General features: G+C 40.9%; 1 protein-coding gene across 2 annotated transcripts in view; it reads left to right on the forward strand.

The window, feature by feature from the left end:
- LOC148027801 (ribonuclease II, chloroplastic/mitochondrial-like) overlaps window positions 1–20,641 on the forward strand; it is a 65,723-nt gene that overhangs the window by 35,808 nt on the left and 9,274 nt on the right. The window contains exons 2-14 of one of the 2 annotated variants that reach the window (XM_087689499.1): window positions 4,322–4,484; window positions 4,641–4,754; window positions 4,833–4,910; window positions 4,987–5,115; window positions 6,944–7,165; window positions 7,268–7,453; window positions 7,548–7,610; window positions 7,787–7,893; window positions 7,985–8,134; window positions 10,736–10,779; window positions 10,918–11,069; window positions 11,199–11,606; window positions 12,145–12,369. In XM_087689499.1, the coding sequence (XP_087545625.1) occupies window positions 4,322–4,484; window positions 4,641–4,754; window positions 4,833–4,910; window positions 4,987–5,115; window positions 6,944–7,165; window positions 7,268–7,453; window positions 7,548–7,610; window positions 7,787–7,893; window positions 7,985–8,134; window positions 10,736–10,779; window positions 10,918–11,069; window positions 11,199–11,606; window positions 12,145–12,369 (2,041 nt within the window). Of the gene's footprint in view, window positions 1–4,321; window positions 4,485–4,640; window positions 4,755–4,832; window positions 4,911–4,986; window positions 5,116–6,943; window positions 7,166–7,267; window positions 7,454–7,547; window positions 7,611–7,786; window positions 7,894–7,984; window positions 8,135–10,735; window positions 10,780–10,909; window positions 11,070–11,198; window positions 11,607–12,144; window positions 12,370–20,641 lie in introns of both variants that reach the window. The other variant, XM_087689500.1, reaches the window with a different exon arrangement.

Consider the following 20,641-nt stretch of genomic DNA (forward strand, 5'->3'; position numbering starts at 1 on the left):
GGTCGTTATAGCTCGTTATTTTATTGAGGATCACGGGCTTCTGTATGGTAACACTCAAATCCAGGGTTCTTGGTGGCATGTTCTTAATGCGATTCTCGCTTCTCCAGTTCTTCATCTCTGCTTGCCCATTTGGTGTGTTCATGGAGACAGGTCCTCCGGAAGGTGCAGTGGCATCCAGCGGAGGATCGCTTAGCTACTAATTCTTTTCAATCGGAACTGTTGGCAGTCTCGCGGTTAATTTCGTGGGAAGGTAAACATGAGCTTCGACCAAAATTCAACCGCATGGCACGTTTGGGCTTAACTTCGGTAGCGGATGCCACCCTTGCCAGTCGCAATGTGTTGATATCGTTTTGTACAGCCAGGAGGCTTTTCAGGATCCCTCGTGGATACAGGTATTTATGGGAACAGCTTTTGATGGTGCTTCAGAGTAGACAATCCTTTCCTGCCCTTTCTACGGATCGTCCCTGGCAGGACTGGGACTTTGCAGGCCGGCTCAATTTAGAAAAGGCTTCAGCTAACTAGATGTATCATCTTCTGATTAAAGATCATCAATGGCTGGTTACTAAAGCTAATACTCTATGGGGATTGCATAAATCCAGGTCATGGTGGAGGGTAACGGTGATGGAGGGCTGGTTGAACAAGACACCCTTCATTTATAAGGTCTTTCTTTGGAGGGTGATGATTGGTGGTCTTCCGCTTGCTTCAGCCCTTTCCAAGCGTTGAATCTCCAACGGCAACTGTTTCTTTTGCACCATCACTGTGGAATCTGCCCGTCATCGTTTTATTTCTTGCCCCATCTCTCAGAAAATCTGGTCATTCTTGTCGGCCGTGTGGCGAGTGGTGGTTGGTTTCTCGCTATGCCCGTTTGATTGGGTTTTTGCGCGGCCCAAATATCCCACACCGACACAGCCTCATATGAAGATTTTGTTTCACTTTCTTCGATATTGGGGCTGTTGGCATAACTGGACCATTCGGAATGCCTTTCTTTTTTATTCTGCCTTTAATGTTCAGCGGCATATTGTGCGGCTTAAAAGTCTCTTGTATTGGCAGATAGATCTTCTTCGGCACTCTGACATGCTCCCTCGGGAGGACTTACGTCCCTGGCATATGGCAATTTCCTCTGTGTCTTTGCCATGACTTTGTAACTCTTTGGTTGTGTGGTTCTTGTAGAGAGTCAGTGTGTACACATGATGGGGTAGAGCCATCATGTATCTTGTAATCATGCAAACTTGTACCTTTTTTCGTAATTAATACAATTACCTTTTACGAAAAAGAGAGAGAGAGAGAGAGAGAGAGAGAGAGAGAGAGAGAGAGAGAGAGAGAGAGAGTTTTGAGAGAACCAACCCCTTTCTCTTTTCAACAAAACCACAGGCACTAAGTGCTTGAACCATATACAGAAGGGTTGATTTGCTGCAATTCTGAAAATTAGGGTTTTGAACCCTAATTTTTGCAAATTCCGGGTAGCAAGTCGATTTTCTTATTTAGTGCTTGGATTAGATTAAGCTAAGTAGAAAGTGTTTTCTGCATGAGAGATAGTTAGGAGAGTACAAAGCATGCAACTGAAATTTAAGCATGAGAGCTCAAATGAAGAGAGGGACCTCCAATATATATAGGTGTGGGGCTTGGGTGCTGAAAAGTGGAAAGTAGAGGCTATAAATGACAAACTATTTGCTGAAAATATTAAGTGTAGGGACACTTATCTATTCAAAATGACACATGTCCTCTTGTAAATGTCACATGTCACTTTTTTAGAGAAAGAAGATTCCAAACCTTTTACTCTAAAAATCTCTTAAATGGTTAAGAATGGGACAGTTGTTGAAGACAAAATTATTTCTTGTGATGATGTGAACAGAATTTCCATTTGAGCAACTTTCAAAAATAGTATCCTCCTAAATTGAGCTTAGTCATTTGACTATCTGAGTGTAAAAGCCTTAGTCATTTGAGCTTTTTGGTTAATCTGACTGCCCGACTAAACTTTTAATTTCTCTTGGGCATCTTGTCAATGACGACCTAAGTATAATTATAGGGTGTTCTAGCCATCGGCCACCCTTAATAGAAAGATGAACATTTAGTCATATTTTGAAACACGTAAATAATACAAATCACCTTTCAAAGTATATGGGCATCAAATCAATTTGGAATCATTGAGGCTTGAGCCAATGTCTTAGTAACAATTGATATACAAAAGGTTTGTTACAATGGGCCTCCAATTTCTTGGAGCTTCAACCTGTCCCATTTTGCAAAGAAGTTTTAGAATCAATGTGGAAAGAAATACTACAAGGGTTGCCAAGATTTTTGGGTACATCGGTGTTAGCTTGTCTCTTTTTGTGAGGATAATTTAGCCCAAAGTGGTAAAGTGCTGAATTTTCAGTTTATCATTTATTTTATGCATTAATTACTTATTGTAATCAAATTTAAATCAAAATTCCACCACCCTTTCTTGAAAAGAAAAGCTGGTTTCAAATAATCCTGCCTTTTTGTTCACATGTGCAACCTAGCACATAAGAGGGATGGTTCTTGGCCTATATGTGTTTTTTACAAGGCTTTGAATAGGAACACTATCAATAATTGATATTTTATTCCAAGGATCAATCATCAATGATATTTTGGACCAACTGCAAGATTGAACTGTCTTTAGTTGAATTGATAAAAAAAGTGCATAAGACAACTTTTGAGACAATCTTTGGTCTTTATGAGTCCTTGTCATGCCTTGTAGCTTGACTGGTTCTCTTAACACTTTTAATAGGCCGATGGAGAAGATTTGTTAATGTCATCTAAGAGTGTGTGGACATATTCTTTGATGATATAATGGTGCATTGAAGAGCATTTAGCCAGAATTTTTGAGCAAATAAGAAAGAACAGGTTGATCATTTGTGACACAAAGAGTGATTTTCTCTTGGAGGAGATTAACTTTTGAGGCACATTGTGTTTGGAATTTGAGGATTGGACATAATGTTTGCAGTTTTTAGGATTGTGTTTATACTGTTAAGCAATTTATATCAAATTTCTCAGGAATTGATTCACCATTACAATCTTTGACTAAGAATGGAGCACCTTTTCAGTGGGTTGGAAAGAAAATTTCAGCCTTTGCTAAGCTGAAGGGAAAGCTCACTCTTAGATCCTATGTTGGTTTTACTTGAACTTTGAAGAGTTTTTTGTGGTCCAATGTGATGGTTGTAGGAACAACATTTGTGTTCTTATATAGGATGGGCATGTGATTGCTCATGCGACTTGAATCTTAAAAACAATCGAGAAGAATATGTAGGCTCATGGAAAAGAGTTTCTTGCTCTTTCTACATGGAAGAGCTATTTTTTTGAAGCTGATTTCATAGTTTAGTCATATAAGCATATTTTGAGGTGTTTCCTTGTGCAAACTAAGCTTTCAGAGTAGCACACCAAGACATCAAATTGCTTCATCCTCTCCTTCTTCTGAGCTTGGAAGTGTTTGAAGTCATGGTAATTTCCTGGTTGTTAGCCCTACACTGAATTATTGAGGGACATCAGGAGCTCTGTTAGTGTTACTCACTTTTAGTTTGGTCTTTTGTGTCCGTTTTTGGTCGGTGTCCTTATTTCTGGGCACGTCCATTCTTTTGGCATTGGACACTTGTTGAGCCATTTTAGGTCAGATTGCCTGTCTATAGGCAATCAGGAGCTCTGTTAGTGTTTCTCACTTTTAGTTTGGTCTTTTGTGTCCGTTTTTGGTCAGTGTCCTTACTTCTGGGCATGTCCATTCTTTTGGTCTTGGACACTTGTTGAGCCATTTTAGGTCAGATGGCCTGTCTATAGGCACCTCCTGTCAGGGTCAACTTTGTATCAGTCACAATTTCTCAGTAGATCTCGTTTAGGAGTGTGGAAATTCTTTGCAAAAGACACCTGGCAGTACATGCCAACGTGTGTGGAACCAAGGAGAAGGTTTTGATGTTCATCAGCTAAGAATTCTGGACAGATTTTTATCGATATCGAGTATGATGAAGCAATTGCTTTAAGTATTTGGGATATGTGGAATGTAGACTTCCCATCTAAACATGCCATTTTGCACGACTAGTTTGAGATCTCATAAATGTATATCATGCATTTATTTCTAGTGTCACAACCATTAACCTTCAAAGTAAAGTCTAGCCTACTCGTTGAGACATTATGCCATGGGCTTATGTTAACAAACAGTGACTTGAGAACTCAACATTGGTTTCTTACAGTTTAATTTACTTGAATATTGAATGTGAAGTTTTAACAAGCTATCCCTGGGTTAGTTTCTTTGAGTGTTGAACTTGAGAAGTTTAACAAGCCACACATTTCCTCAAGCTGCTTCGGTGTTCTGCAGGATTTATGTGAAGGCAAGCATTGAGGCACCTTGTGAAACAAAGCCCTCTAAAATAGCTCTTCAAAAGGGACTTCTAGTTGAGTTCCAAAAGGATTCTGGAAGAACTGTTGTTGGTGTAATGCAAAATCGTGAAGGAAAGAAGAATTGGAATGTGATTGATCAGGTGTGCTGTGTAATTGAAAAATGAAAATACAGCTTGCGGTCAAGTTTATACTAAACATCAAAAGGGATCAACGATATAACTAATTGGTTTAGTTTTGGCAACATTTGATCCATTACTGTCATTTAATTGTGAAGTTTGACAGCTGTACATATTCAGAATGCAGATACTCATATTGTGCGTCCAAAGCAGATAAAGTTGGTTGTTCCAGGGGCACACAATTTTAATCCCAAGGATGTAAATCATTTGCTGCTTGAAGCTGAACGTCTACAGGTTTGAGTGAAACAACTAAACTAACCTAATGTGATTGTCAGGAATTGCATTTGTAAAAGGTTACTTATCATTTTGCAGGATCCCTCACTTTTGGAGATAGCATGGGAAGAACTTGTTTCGGTGAACAAAGCAGTTAATATTGAGGAATTGGCAACAGTGAGTCCTAGGTGAAATTCAGTAATTTCTGGAATTTGAGATAACTGGAAGTTCTTGATGCATTATAATCTTGCAGATATTGTATGGCAGCAAGACACCTGAGAAGTGCTATAGCACATACCGGTTGCTGTTATCTTATCCAGTCTATTTCAAATGTAAAGATGATGGCTATTCACCAATCTATGAAGCACGGCCTTTACCACAGGTTAGAACATCTTCATGCAGGTTATGCATTTGAATTTCACGTTTTAGGACAAAGCTCCAAAGCTTCGTTGCAGTGAGTTAGTTCCTTGAAATTGGTATGAGGGTTGCCATATATAGAGCCTTGCTAGTAACTAGTTGTCTTTGTTTTGTGAATTGAGTACTCCTTTGCTATACGAACTAATAAAACTAGCAGCAACCCAAATTGATGCCACAATGCAGCCCTAACATAATGCAAAGAAAAATGCATTTTAACAATGCTCTAACCATTCACTTGTAGAGTTTCCTCCAATACTTGCATGGAAGGAATGGGTAGTATCTCCGACATCTGATTATAGCACTCTGAAGGGCACCACTTATCTCTCTATATGCTTGTTATTTAGCTGTAGATATCTTCCAGTGTACAAATTCAGACCCACAATTGCTTGATGCTGTAAGACCAAATAATTGAAGCTGAAGCTTATGTTTCTATTGAGGGGAAAGAGGAAAGGGGTGAGAAGGAGTAGCTGAAGACTCGATCAATGAGAAATATCATAAGGATGATGAAGAAAAAAAGGATAAAGAACAAAGAGGAAGAGGACAAAGAAACAAAGAAGAAGAGGCAAAAAAACAAAGAAGAATGAATGAAATGATGTATTAACGTTTACAAATGGCCATAGTGACCTATGAGGCCATGGTACAATCATCTGTCAGATGATACAGCCGTTTGGAAAGAATAGAAAAGAAAATTGTAATGAACAGTATAGAAAGCTTAAAGCTATAAATAAGGACAATTGTAGCTGAAAATTAGAGTGTTCTAGTCGATACAACTCATGGAGGTGTGGAGGGCATACCTCTAGCCCGAGCAATAATCTCGTGTCTCTACCTATAGAAGTGCCACCCATGCTTGTGTCAGGGTCTAGGACGTTTGGATTGGCCAAGTTAGATGGCTTGATCAATTGATACCCCTTGTGTATGTTTAGACAATTGAGGCTATGATTGGATTGAAATATCCAGAGTCTCCCTCGTAAAGAAAATTGCAATAATATTAATATGAATTCAAGTGTGAGTCAATATTTGGATCCAATTCTATGTTGATGTCTTTCCATTCGAATTTCTGACAACTTTTGTCGTCTTGCAGTACGTTAGACTATAGGATTGAGACATGGTCTGATAGCCATGCCATCTCTCAGTAACCTTATAGGTTTAATCCAAAAGAGGAGGACAAGATAGCCAGGTAACTTCATGATTACCTAGGTAAGGGTTTTATTGAGCTGAGTAAATCTCTGTGGAGTGGGCCTATCCTTCTTGCTTCTATGTTGATTATAAAGGTCTCAATAAGGTGACCATCAAGAATAAGTATCAGTTACCTAGGATAGATGACTTTATAGATCGACTTAGTGGTGTGCAATTTCACCAAAATAAATCTTAGGTCTGATTACCATTAGATATGGATAACATTGGAAGATGTGCCGAAAACTGTATTTTGAACGTGCTATGGACATTGTCAATTTTTTGTCTTGACTTTTGGGTTAACCAATGCTCCCACATTTCTTTATCAAATCTAGACAAAAGCATGGAACATCTTTGGGTCTAGCACTTGCGATCCAACTACCTAGAAGGTGATATCATATCCAAGATTTTGGTCGGAGATCTGAACTTGGATTTTACAACCCAAAACAAAAAATGTGTACATGGCACAACACTTTATTTTCATTCTTTGTTATGCTGACATGAAGTCACATATCCTATTCCTATTATAATCTCATAGACCTCAATGGTGTTTCTAAGAAATAAATATAGGGCTTTGTTCTCAAATGTGAAGTTTAAATATTCCATGAATCTGACATTAGGTACAGCAGCTGCAACATCAACAACTACAAGAAGCAATTGCTTGCAGAAGAATTATTGAATTTGCAATGTATGCAAAATCAATAATGCAACTCCCCTTGATTCAAAAACCCACCAAATCTGTGTGGAATTCAAGGGAAGAGTTCAAAACTGAAGTTGAAGCTCTAAAAGCATTTTCTTTGGACATGTGTACATCGTCTGAGCAAAGAAGTATAGCAACACAGGTGAAATTTTGTTACTTCTTCTAGATTTTACAAGCCCACAAATTGCCTTTTGTTTTTACTTAAGATCTGTTTTCAGCGAGTGATGGTTTGATGGCTGAATAGGTGCTAGAAGAACTGGGTGTTGGCAAGACTCCTCAAACTGCGGTCAACGTACTTATAAAGATTGGCTATTTTGGTGTGCATGAGAACCTTGAACTTCTCAAGCTAGATATTCCAACAGAATTTTCCACTGAGGTTCTTGCAGAAGCAGATTCCATCATGCAAAATCCTTCTATTGACCCAGATGAGGTAAACTATTGAACTGGACCTAAACATTTTAATGATACCTTGAGATTGTCATACATATGCATTCTTATGCGTGCAAGTTGATTTGGCATGTCAGGGCAATCGCATAGATCTTACTGATTTAAAAGTATACACAATTGATTGTGATGATCCAGATGAGGTGCGTGAATTCTCAATGATAACCGAAGCAAATTGTAATATTGTGTAACAAGTATCAGTTGAAGGAATGGTGATCCAGTATCAGAGCGCAAATGGTGGACTCTGCAATGTTACTCTGCTAATTTTGGTCATTTTAAGTCTTGCAACAAAGGTGATTTGTTGTATTTTGTTAAACAGATAGACGATGGTCTTAGCGCAATACAACTCCCAGATGGTCGTCTGAAGGTGTGGATACATGTAGCAGATCCAACTCGATGGATCAAATGGAAGAGTATTTTGCAGATGTAGGACTATTTCTTTGTTGGTTTCTATTCATTGTGGCAGATTTTTGGTCTTCTTGTTCCTAAGGTGACATCACATTCTTATGCTAGACAGGGAGGCAAGTTGCCGTTGTACATCCATTTACCTACCTACTTTGACAATTCCTATGCTTCCTGAGGTGCTAGGCATCAACTTAATGAGCCTTCGACAGGGTCAGCATTGTCCAGCTGTTAGCGTGTCTGTTACATTGTCACACGATGGAAGGTACTGAAATTATTTTCTTTCATAGCAATGTGTCTGGAAGTTTCACTCCGTTCCATAAATTGATTTGTTCGTGTTGCTCTTGATGAGGAGATTATTTACCCTGTGTGGTGATTGTAATCACTAATTTGGCACCACTATTTTGATTTTCACTTCTTGTCCTTTGCACCTAAAGGAAATTACTAGTTGCTGTCTCCACATTTTGATTATGGTGTCATATTTTCTTACTAGGCCTCTTTTGTTAGCATTGCCCATCTCGGGAATGATAAAGAAAATTTAAGAGTTGAGTGCTTCAAAAGTTAGTGAATATTATCATGAACAAGGACTGCCATCTGATAAAAAGGCTGCATTATGTTCAGGAAGTGGTGCTAGTGCATGCTGGGTTTACATTTAGGATTAATATATTATTAAACAGCTGTTCAAAGACCTGTAGTGTCAGAGTGCTTTATACTTCATCAATTCTATCTTGTTGATGTCCCCCCACCTGCAGCCTTCAACTTTGGCGCTTACTTGCTTTTATGGTGCCAAGAAGTTCACTGGAACCTGTATTGGCCATGTTGGTCACAGAACTGTCCTATTCTTGGTTTTTCGAGGAGCTGTGTTGTTACCCGGTTGATATTCTTTCCATAATCTAAAGCTGATCTTGCCTTAAAGCTGAGCGTGAACTCATTGCAAATTAAAAGCACAATGACCTAATATATTCTCCAAATAGGGTTGTCAAATAGCAAGAGCAGGAACATTTTTGCTGAGGAAAAAGGGTTATCAGACTAAATATATTTACACTGCAAAGTCTCGAGTTTGAGGAGTTTAGTGTGATGAAATTTATTTATGGAGAGCGAGTAGAATGGAAGAGTAAGTTCTAGGATCTTTGGATTGTTTCAAGTCTCCTTGCTTGATCGAATTCAATTAGTTTTACCATTTGACTTGTTCCAAGTCTTGGGTTTCATGGGATCTGCATGGGGATTACTGAAGACCACAAACTTACTCCTTTGCTGATGCATAAATGTCCAAAGTGATGCATCAGCAACAAGGTGTTTGTGTTGTAGCCTCAAACCTTCCATGGACTTGCCTGCATTGCCATGCACACTGACAAAGGGATTGGTGGGCTAACTTTTTTCTTTCTCATCATTCATCAGCATCTGATCAGGATTCTCATTCCAGATTACTTGCAGACACACTGGACCCAAGGACTCTGTCATAGATGGGAGCTGACTGCTAGTATTATTGGTAGGTAAATTTGGATTGCAAGGTGCAATCATGCTGTCATAGACCTCCAGGATGTCTCCGTTGCAGAGACTCTTTCGAGGATTTGGACAGAGATAATCCATGCTCTATGTGGGAGATGGGAGAGGCTGCAGGGTGCTTCTGAGAGGAGGAGGAGGATGAGAGATGTCTTCTTTCAGACATGGGATCACCTCTTTTCACAAAGCCCCTCAGGTGGTCTAGCATTATAACCCACCAGATTGGTTGTTTACACAAGCATTGTATTTGTGATGTACTTAGCTACTCTCCATAGGGTTCTTCACTTTGTATTTTACCTGGGGGATTTTCTCTGAGATGTTATTAATAGAAATTCCATTTCTTTGACTTGAAAAAGAAACCCTGTTTCTTGAAGGTGGCACCTTTTCGTTTCCATTTTGCCATTTCTTAATCTCCATTCATAATACCACTCTCTTCTTTTACTCTTTTTGTGCGTGCTCAAAGTTTCTCACTCTCTTTGTTTCAAATCAGCTGATGTGCTTGTAACAAATTCCTATTTTATTGATTTTCCTGATATTTCTATATAGTATGATTCACAGTTTCTTAGCCTTTTTCCATTTTCTGTATTTGAGCGGTTGCTTTGCCCTACAGGGACCTTTTGATGTTACCATTTCCGTTGCATGTTGTTTTAATGCCCTCTGCAAGTCTGCACAAAATCAGTTGGCCTGTGTAAGAGTCTTAAGCTTGTTTTCCCTTTTCCTGTATATGCTTTGGATGCTTTGTCTCAGGTGGTGAAGATCTCTGATCTTCTAAAGAAGATGAAAGGCCAAATGTGCAGAATGGCTCTTTTCCCTGCTCCTCTCAGTGTCTCTGTTAAGCTTCCCGCAGTAGCCATCAAAGAGAGAGCTAAATGGTTGGCATGCTTTCTGGTGAGGAGCCTCTGGTTGCTTCTCTTGAGGTTGAACATGCCAAGCCACTAGATACTGATTATCATTCCTGGCTCTAGCTTCATGCAGTTTTTAATTCGGTCTGCCAAAAAATGAGTCATGGAGTCTCTTGAAAATTTTAGATCTTAATTCCAATTCCACTGCCCTCACTTCTGGAGAGATTGTTTTGGATGAAGCATAGATTCCAAATTCACTTTTGCTGCATCTTTGTGGAATTCTGCCGTATCATGGCTGAGAGAAATCCTCTTCAATTATTATTATTATAATACAAGGCTATGCTTATCAGATCTATATATGTTTATCCAAAAACATTCATGAATCAACATAGTACACAACACTATTACAGTAAGTGAGTTTGGACTTGTCATGTCTTTACCTGTACTAACTTGAGTAAAGGAAGGAGCAGATATGTTTCTAACTTTGTATTGTATGACAAGATTTATCATTTCTGTCGTAGTTTCACCCCTTGGGGATTTTTTAGAAGTGTCAACCAAATTTCTGGTTTGCTTTCTTTCCTTATTTTCTTGTGTGATTACTCAAAATGTTTTGACATCCTAACTAAATTCTGACTTTTCCTGCTGTATGATTGCTCCATATGTTCTTTTTTCACCAAGATATTTGTTCATTGAAGTGTTGCAGAAAGTGCTATTGAGAATTCTATGATCTGTCCATCTTACAAGCTGTCATATGATGCTGCCTCTGAGCTTTTATCCTTGGACTTAGAAGAGGAGACAGAGCTATGTCTTTTGTTGCAGGCTGCCAAACTCAGAAGCAGATGGCGCCTTTCCAATGTATACTTTTCTTTACATTGGAAAACTGTTGCTCTGATGCGTATCTGTGATGGATAATTATATTGCATGTTTGTGGATATTACCTATGGAATCCATGAACTTTTTCAAAATTGAGTTCTTATTTGGCAGGGGGCTTTGAATGTGGCTAGAACAAATGTAAAAGTTCAAGTTAAAGGTGAAGAGACATTAGACCCACAAATAACTCTGCATGTTGACGATCCAGCCAGTCCATCATCTGTTCTAGTCTCAGAGATGATGATTCTCTGTGGGGAGGTGATTGCAACTTTTGGGGGTCAGAAAAGGCTGTGTCTTCCATATAGAGGGCAAGCATTCCATGAGCAGATGACCACTGAAATAGCTGCCGAACTGGAGTCCATACCAGATGGGCCTGCTCGAGCATTTGCAACTTTCCGCTACTTGTCTCGATCTGACATGAGCTTTGTAAAGCCCTTAGAGCATGGATGCCTGGGACTTCCTGGTTATGTGCAATTTACTTCGCCTCTTCGTCGCTATGGTGACCTTATGGCACACTATCAGGTACTTTTTGTAATCTCTGTTGATGAGTAATGGTCTGATTATAGATTTCAGTAAACTCAAACAAATCTTCCTGTCTTTGCAAAGCTGTTTCTGTATGCAATACCTAGAAATCGGTCTGATGAGATTGTTGCTGGGTAAAGGCTTTCTGTCTTCATGTTGGATATCCACTTCACCATGAAGGGGGAGTGTAATTGATTACTTTAGGACATTTTTGGGACAACATTAAATGAGGGCTTAACTGGTTTATAATTTCATCTTTACTATATCCAATGTAGCGACTCGACTTTTGAATATGCAATCTCTCATTAAAAAGTTGGCTTGTTATTGGAGTTATTGCAGGGAGGGGGAGAACCCTGAATTTTACATTAATTTATTGTCAAAACAGCAGCTTGTGAAATGTAACCTCGCTGTGCTGTTTTGAGGAAGAAAATCTTTTGTATAAATATTTAAAATTATAAATGTCTTAGAACATATGTTAAACAAAGAGTATGGAAAGTTTTAAGTGATTTAATGTATGTTTCAATTTTATGCTTTGTAGATCAAAGCTATTCTACGGGGAGAGGATCCCCCAGTATCAGTCAGGCATGTGGAATGCTCAATGGCAGCTGTAGCCAGTAGAGGCAAGGTTGTGAAAAGGTTGCAAAATGATAGTGATCGATATTGGGTTTTGGAGTATCTACGGAGGCAACCTATTGACAACAGATACCGTGCATCTCTTGTCCGGTTTGAGAAGGATGGTACACCAATTGTGCTATTATTAGAGGTATGCTCCATACTAAGGGCAAGTTTTTAACATTGTACTCAAGCATCCTTCTTCCCAAACTCTCTCTTGACCTCTTCAGTTTTCACATGTTTGCTACTCTTAAACATGCATTTAAGATATGAATCTCTAAACTACATGCTATGCATCTGGCATGTCTTTACATATAACTGTCTGGCTGTTTTTTCAAATGTACAGTCTTTTATTGCATTATTGCTTCTCCTACCATATGGAAGGAAAAAACTTTTAAAGTCTTGCATTTCATATTCAAATGAAAGCAGGGAAAATAAGTTTTGTCTACTTTCATGGGTTGAAAACTTGCAAGCATGGTTAAGGTTGAAATGCAAAAATTTTGCAGGGAGCCTTTTCGCTGCTGCCTCTGATACTACCTTTCCATGCAAGTTCTTTTGGATACAAACCTCTATAGCAATTCTTTCGTATATATAGGGAGATAGATAGATTATATTAATGTTTCTAAAGAGGCCAAACTTCAAAGTGGCCTGTGAGACCCAATAGATATGATGCCATGATTCCATTACATACATCACCTGGCTCAAAGAAAGGAAAGGTTGCCTAAGCTGGACTCAAAACGATGAAACTGATCTCAAAACAAGTGGACTCCACTAATTTGATAACCTTCACCATGTATGCAGCACTTTGTGATCCCTTTGCATTAGGCCTGGTTTTTCTTTGTATGAATAACTGGAAATATTTATGGGCCCACGAGGCTTCTATGAAGTCATGTTGAAATCGGCTCATAATTCTAAAATTCTCTTGGGTAAGTTGTTGTGAGAGTGCACAACAGAAGAGAATCATGAACATGGAGAGAGAAAGAGAAGAGAAAAGGCTGCAGGAAGAGAAGACAAGTCTGCACTTAATCTGAGATGAATGCTGAATACAAGAATGGACTGATTTGTCCCTGCATGCAGCCCTAAACATTAGTGAGGGCACTGGATCAGGCTGAATAATGATGACAGCACTTGCTATGATGACTGCGTGTACAGCCTGCAGTCCTCAATGGAGTCGGAGAAGACTGCTGCAAACTGTCAGAGCACCTGCAGAAGACATAAGACAATGATCTGCCTAGCCTTGATGATTTCTATAAATAGCAGAAAAAGGAGAAGACTGAACGACTGCTAATTTGGATGACCTGCCAAATCTGATCCACAGCAATAAATGCAGTACAGCTGCATTTAGCGCAGCAAAAAGTGATGATGTGGCAGGTCCAAGGAAAATTGCAGCAGTCTGGGGGTTGGACAGCATCTGGTAGGGCAGTACAGGCTATGGAATGCTTGACAAACACTGGAAATGCACAATAGAATGAATAAAGACGTAGTCTGAGCTCCTATGTCCTTGTCAGACTTTGACTAGGGTGTACAACTAGGAGATGACAGACTGATAGATTAAATAAGGCAAGATAACACCCCTCTCAGATCCTAGGAGTTCCTGAAGACCCAACAATCTCATGTGATGAAGCATAGAAGCCTTGGGCAAAGGCTTCGTGAAGAGATCCACTCCTTATACTGCTCTGTATGTCACAGAAGAGGTTGCCTTGCTGCGTTTCAGGATCCGTCTTCGGTGGACGTCATAGTCCGACAGTCACTACTCTTCCCTTGAGCATTATGTACACTCTTACATTCATTTACTGCATTGATCCATTAACTTCAGAGCACTTTTTTTTCTCTATTTGTGTTTGTGTTTTTTGCATTTTGAGTTTTGAGTTTTGCATTTTGTGTTTAGGGTTTGAGTTTTGCACATCACTGTCTGAGTCTTTGTGTTTGAGTCATGGTCGTGACTCGTATGTTCTGTGTTTCCTTAGTACAAAACCTAGCATATCTTCACACCAGGTACTTGCTCTTACAGACCCACTTCACACCAATCACCTCCCGCCGCTGTGGATGTGGAAACGGTGTCAAATATCCTGTGCAAAAGCCTCATGAATTGTAGTAGGCTCATGATTTAGAAGGATCTATGACATAAGAGCATAGTTCACATAGAGTGAACTATCTTGTTGGTCTTATAATTTGGCTGATCTATGTGGGCCTGAAGGGATAGTAGGAAAGTGGCAAACACCGGATTTTTGCATAAGCGGCTGACACCACCGAGGAATGGTGATAGGCTGATCCTACTAGGAAGGAGGCTGAGTAGCCTTCGGTACCTGCAATGGACCTGTTTGGGATAGGGACTCCCCTCACTAGGTGAAGGTAAATCCCCCTTCGAAGAGAAAGGATCCCCTTGTGACGCCTCAATATCCCCAAAAGAAACATGAGGGATAGGAATGGAGTAGGACTACTTGAAGATGTAGTAGTAGAAGAAGGAACCATTAGAGAAGGAAGGGAAGCATGTGGAGAGGGAGTAGGAGGTAGAGTCGTCGTAGACGGAGGAGTGAAGATAGGTGACCTGGAAGGATGGGGAGGGGCTAATGGTGGGGAGGATTAGTCGATGACGAAGAACCACTTGCAAAAAAACCATCAATAGGATCTTGGGAGGCTAAAGCCTCATCAAAGATCACATCCTTGCTCACCTTGATCTTTCTTTTCTTTGGGTCATAGAGCCGATAGTTCTTCATGGTCATCCTATAGGCGACGAAGATAAGCTTATTGAACTTGGAGTCGAGTTTGCTCCCTCTCTTCTTCTTGTCCACTTGGACAAAAGGATTGTACCCAAAGATGCAAAAATGAAAAACAAAAGGCTTCTTTTTAAAAAAGATCTCATAGGGAGTCGTATCTTGTAACGTGTGTAAAGAAATACACTAACACAAAAACACAAATAGAAACTGTACGACAAAGCACAGACTGATAAAAGAACACAGTTAGGGTTAGGGTAACTCAGAGCAATGAACATAGAAAATAAATGAAATGATATGACCGATGAATATACAATGCTCATGCAGTAAACACACTCTGAAGTGAATGAATACTGAACCTCGAACTCTTGTATCTCAAGGATCAGGGCAGGGGTAATGAGCTAGAGAGTGTGTTGTATTTCGAACGGCAGACCCTGAATCGTAGCAAGGCAACCTATGGATATCAAACACTAGCAAATGCAGCCAAGGAAGGCTGGATTTGATGTAGACGATAGTGAAGGAGAGAGAAAGACCAAAAACGTAGGTGAGGAGAGACTAAAAATGCAGGCTGCAGGAGAGAGAAAGACTAAAAATGCAGGTAGTAGGAGAGAGAAAACAGCAAACGCAAGCAGTGGAGAGAGAAAAATTACTGCGACAGATTGAGGAGAGATAAAATCAGTTGCAATAGGCTGAGGAGAGAGAAAAACAGTAGCGACAGGAGGGAGGAGAGAGAAAACTGAGCAGGCGGCAGTTGGAAAGTGATCAGTAACAGTCGCTTTGCTGCAAACAGCTGCAAAGTGCGGTTGGAAGGCTGGAAACAGGTGCCAGACTATAGTGACAGCAAGGGATAGCTGAGGTTGCGATGTCCTCCGTGAAAGGGGTGTGGGCAGCAAGCTGAAAACACCTAAAACCTGCGAAAACGAGATCTGTTTACTGAATGGAGGGCAACATACTTATTTATAGAAAGTTTGGGCCCTACCAAGTGGGTTTGTGCTTATGGGACACAAGCACTCTCTAGGAATGCATTTCTTTTAAATAAACAAGGTTACTTTATTAATTAAGCATGTTTTGGGGCTGTTTAAGTGAAGCTAATGCATTTTTAGCTCAACATCCCCTCTCGGGCCCAACAATGGTGCCACGAGAATGAAGGCCAACCAAGCCCTTTTTCTTTTCTTTTACCCCAAGGTGTCCCATCCCAAAGCAGCCAGAGCATCAAACAAAGGTTGTGCGCCAGCTGCCCAATGGCCTACTAAGACTATAGAGGCGATGGTTATCTTACCATGGGAGCCCAAGTGATCACCCCAGAGAGGACGGGGCATCAGACAAAGGGTGCATGTCGGTTGCCCAGTGGCCTACCAAGCCCTACAAAGGTGGATGGAATCGGCTATGGACTTTTTTTTTGTTTTGGGGGCTTTTTAGATTTGATAGATTTAGCATTAAATGAGAGTTGCAAATCAGTTTTCGTCCTATTGAGTATCCATGCCCCAATACGGAAGAGTGATAAGGGATGACAAGACTCGAGACCTTCAGAAAACAAGCATACTATCCCTACCATTACTAGGTGTCGGTGAAGAAGGAAAATGACTAAGGTGTGGGTATAGAAAATAAGTGAAGCAAGGAAGACAAGCAAAGCAAGCAAGCAAGCTAGAAAAAAACTGCCTTGGAGATTGCTATGTGCAATGCCACGAATATGGTGGATCCAGAGTCGACTACTTGAAAAGACCGAAAAGGGATAAATACGCACAGATGCATGTTTATATGAACAGAATGCCAATGCATGAGGTAATGCCAAAGGGAAATGCAAGATGTCATGCTCACGCAAAATGCTATGCAAGGTGCCACTTGGACAATGCCCTCGCAGGGGAATTGTTCACTTGTCAAAGCGCCCTTTTACAATCATATCATCTTGAGAGTGTGGATGAAGTTACAAATGTCCATAATATAATATAAAAGAATAAATGAATGTCTAAAAACTGTAAGCATCATCATTGTCACTATTAAGAGAAGAAGACGTCCCCTCTCAAGCTGGAAGGGAAAGCAAGAGGGAAGCATTCTCTCCCCATCAATGTGAATAAGTAATGGAGAGTGTACCCAAGCCAATCCTGGGCAGCAGGTACTGATTGTTGATTGCTTTGGTCAAGATGTTTGTAAAATTATCTGATGAAAGCACAAACTCTAGGCAAATAGTGCTTAGCTCAACTTGCTCTCTGGAAAAGTGGAAGTGGACTCCCACAAGTTGCGTTCGTGGTGTGATGATCGGATTGCCTGTAAGAGCAATGGTACTGTGGTTGTCGGAGTAGACAATGGTGGGAGAGTCGTAAGGAAAATGAAGTGCTGCTAGTAAACTCTTGAGGTAGATGGCCTTTGTGGTGCCATTGAAGAGAGCCCTATACTCAACCTCGGCTATGGAATCTGCAACCGTCTCTTGTTTACGACTAGACCAAGAAATGGGAGTCGTGTCCAAGGTAAAGAGGTAGCCCCCCTGGGAACGCTAGGTATCAGGATCCACTGCCAATCAGAATCAATGTACCTCTGCAAACATAAACCAAAACTATATGTTAGGCCATAAGAATAAGTACACCGGTAAATAACGCAACACACAAAGACATGCAATCCAATGTGACATCCTAGGTGCTGTGAAATATTGACTGAGTATGCTAACTGAGTAAGCTAAATCTGGCCTAGTATGAATCAACCAAAGAAGTTTCCCTACAACAGAACGATAGGTATGTGCATCGAAGGGTTGACCTAGGGTATCCTTTGACAAGTGGATAGTAGGATCAAGAGGCGTGGCTACTGGCCGTGTTGTCTGATTTGTAGTGTACTGAAGTGTATACTTTTGTTGTGACACAAAAATACAGCTTCCAAATCGAACTACCTCCATCCCCAAGAAATAAGACAACAAACCAAGGTTTATCATCTCAAAGGTAGCACTAAGCTTTGCCTTAATTTCTGCGATGGCAACAAAATCTGAGCCTGTGATGAGTAAGCCATCAATGTACAACAGGATATAGTTGACCCCCTCTGTAGTAGATCGAATATATAAGTTCGGGTCATAAGGGGTAGAATGGTATCCGTGAGTTCCGTGGTGAGCGGCTAGCGTGAGAAGTAACCGGAAAGATGTCAAGCGTATAATAGGGGCAAAGGTCTCTTCATAATCAATGCCATGCTTTTGTCGAAACCCTTGCACTACAAGGTGAGCCTTGGACTTGTCTAAAGTCCCATCAGCTTTTAGCTTGGTCCTAAAAATCCACTGTCCCAATGACTTTCTTGTGGCTCGGACGATCCACCAATGTCCAAGTCTCATTTCGGTCAATACTCTCTAGCTCCTTTTCCATAGCCTCTCGCCATTGAGGATGCTGAAGAGCCTCTTGCCATGTATCCGGCTCAAAATGCGCTATGTAATCAGTTGTAAATAACGATGCAAATGATGCCTAAGGAGCAATCCGGGCAGATCTTCTAGGTTCCTCGGAAGTGGAATTTGGTGGTAAGATCCCTAAATCCCGCATGGTCTACTTGTACCGGTGAGGTAGCGGGTCTCGTGGAGGGGGCCTAGGAGTTGAAGAATCTACAGGAATGTCAGGAGTGGAAAGTAGTCCAGGCTTAGTAGGCACGATCTCTGATGATGTGGAAGGAGGAATCAGATCGGAATCGGGTATAGAGAACTAGACGATCTCTCTCTTGTAAAAAACAACGTCCCTTTGAAAGATCACCTTATTTGTCAGAGGATCAAATAAACAATAGACTTTCGCTTTAGACTTTCGTTTCAGAGGAATATCCGACAAAAATAAGGAGATCAACTAGGGGAGTAAGATTTCCTATCTTATCATTAGGCGTGTGTGTGTATTCATGATATTGGAAGACTTTGAAGTGGAAAATAACAGGCCGAGAGCCAAAGAATGTCTCATATGGGGTCTTTTGAGGAAGAGCTGCAGTCGAGCACCGATTGAGAATATACACCGGAGTGTTAACAACCTCGACCCAAAGGTGCTCAGGGAGCTTTGCTGCGAATAGCATAGAGTGTGTCATTTCCATGATTGTCCATTTCCTACGCTCTACGACTCCATTTTGAGAGGAAAAATTAGTAGAGGTGAGTTGGTGAGAGATGCCATGCTACTGTAAAAACTCAGAAAACTCGTGGAAGATAAACTCACCACGGCTATTACTCCTGATGCAACCAACACGACGTCCAGTTTGGTTATGAACCAGCAGCATCCAAGCAGAAAAATATGTGAAAGCATCTGACTTACACTTCAGGAAATACATCCACATGTATCTAGAACGATCATCCACTATAAAAAATAAGTAGTGTGCCGTTCAAGGTGGCAATAAATGTTGGCCCACAAAGATCAACATGAATCAATCTAAGAGGTGCCTCAGCAGGATGTGTGGACTGTTGAGAGAAAGAGGTATGGTGTTGCTTTCCGAGCTGACAAGCTTTACAGACATTGCGAGCTAGCTTCAAGCGGGTAATGCGACCTTGGATGGAATAAGTGCAAGATTGGGTTGGGTTTCGAACCCCTTAACAAGATCCCATAGGTTTTGTGAGTCAAGGACATGTCTCATCAAGTTTGACCAAGTGGTAAAGTTTGACCTGTTGAAACGAGTCGTCATTGAATGCATGCTTGGCTGAAGATGAGGTAGAACCATGAGGTGTCGGGAAAGTGGGGTAAGATGAATAGGTGGAATAAGATGGTGGTGGTGGTGGAGGGGTTTGATAAGAAGGAGGGGGAAGAGATGGGTAGGCAGAAATGGGCTATGAATGTCCAATGAGTGCCGATTGAGGCGGAGGCACTGGAACATGAATGTTTCCATAAGGTGCCGGTGTAGTTGGAGGCACTGGGACACGGAAACTGTCCAAAGTTCGGCTGGGGCACAAGAGGATGACCAGAAGGTCCACTAGCCGTTTAAGTGAAGCTAATGCATTTTTAGCTCAACAACGTGGAGATAGGAGACTAGTTGCAGATGTAAACTGTAGTAGCCATGGCCTCATCCCAAAGGGAGTGAGGAAGACTCCGACGCTACATCCATCCGACCATCTCCACCATGGTTCGATTAGCACACTCTACCACACCATTCTCGGATAGTGTGTTCAAATGGGAGTAATCCATCCGAACACTATTATCCCTGCAAAACTTAGAAAAGAGATAGAACAAAACTTGTCATCATGGTCTACTCGAATATCTTGAACCTTGAAAGACGTTTGTGTTCCCGCAAACACATTCCAATCATAGAAGTTGTAGTATATCTCGCTTTTGCACTTCAGAAAATAAGGCCATACATAATGGTTGAAGTTTTTAATGATCAACATCAAATACTTGGCCTTCCCGAGGAAGGCCGTGCCCATAGGACCACATAGGTTGGTGTGAACCGAGTCAAGTAGTATAGAAGCCCTCTAAGAGGCAACTTGTGGATGGGGCTGCCTATGTTGCTTGCCCCTCAAACAACTAGGGTGGTGCAAGAATGTTGCTGATATGGCAATAGGGGAATGGTCCCACTCAATGAATGGGCATGGAAGAATTGTCACCAATGCTAACGGATCTCCCTTTTAAACTCATGTCCTGAAGCCAATCCTATCAATAGGTCATGTGGGAAGAAACCCCATTGTCCAGGACTCAAGGCTTCTCCGGGGGAAAGAAGCAAGAGTGGTATCCTTCTCAAACACATGTATGAAGTCGAACTTAGTGGTAGCTGGGATAGCCTTCAATC

Source organism: Lygodium microphyllum, chromosome 12 (assembly GCF_053477565.2).
Source record: "Lygodium microphyllum isolate KBCC chromosome 12, Lygodium_microphyllum_v1.1.10, whole genome shotgun sequence".
NCBI classification, from domain to species: domain Eukaryota; kingdom Viridiplantae; phylum Streptophyta; class Polypodiopsida; order Schizaeales; family Lygodiaceae; genus Lygodium; species Lygodium microphyllum.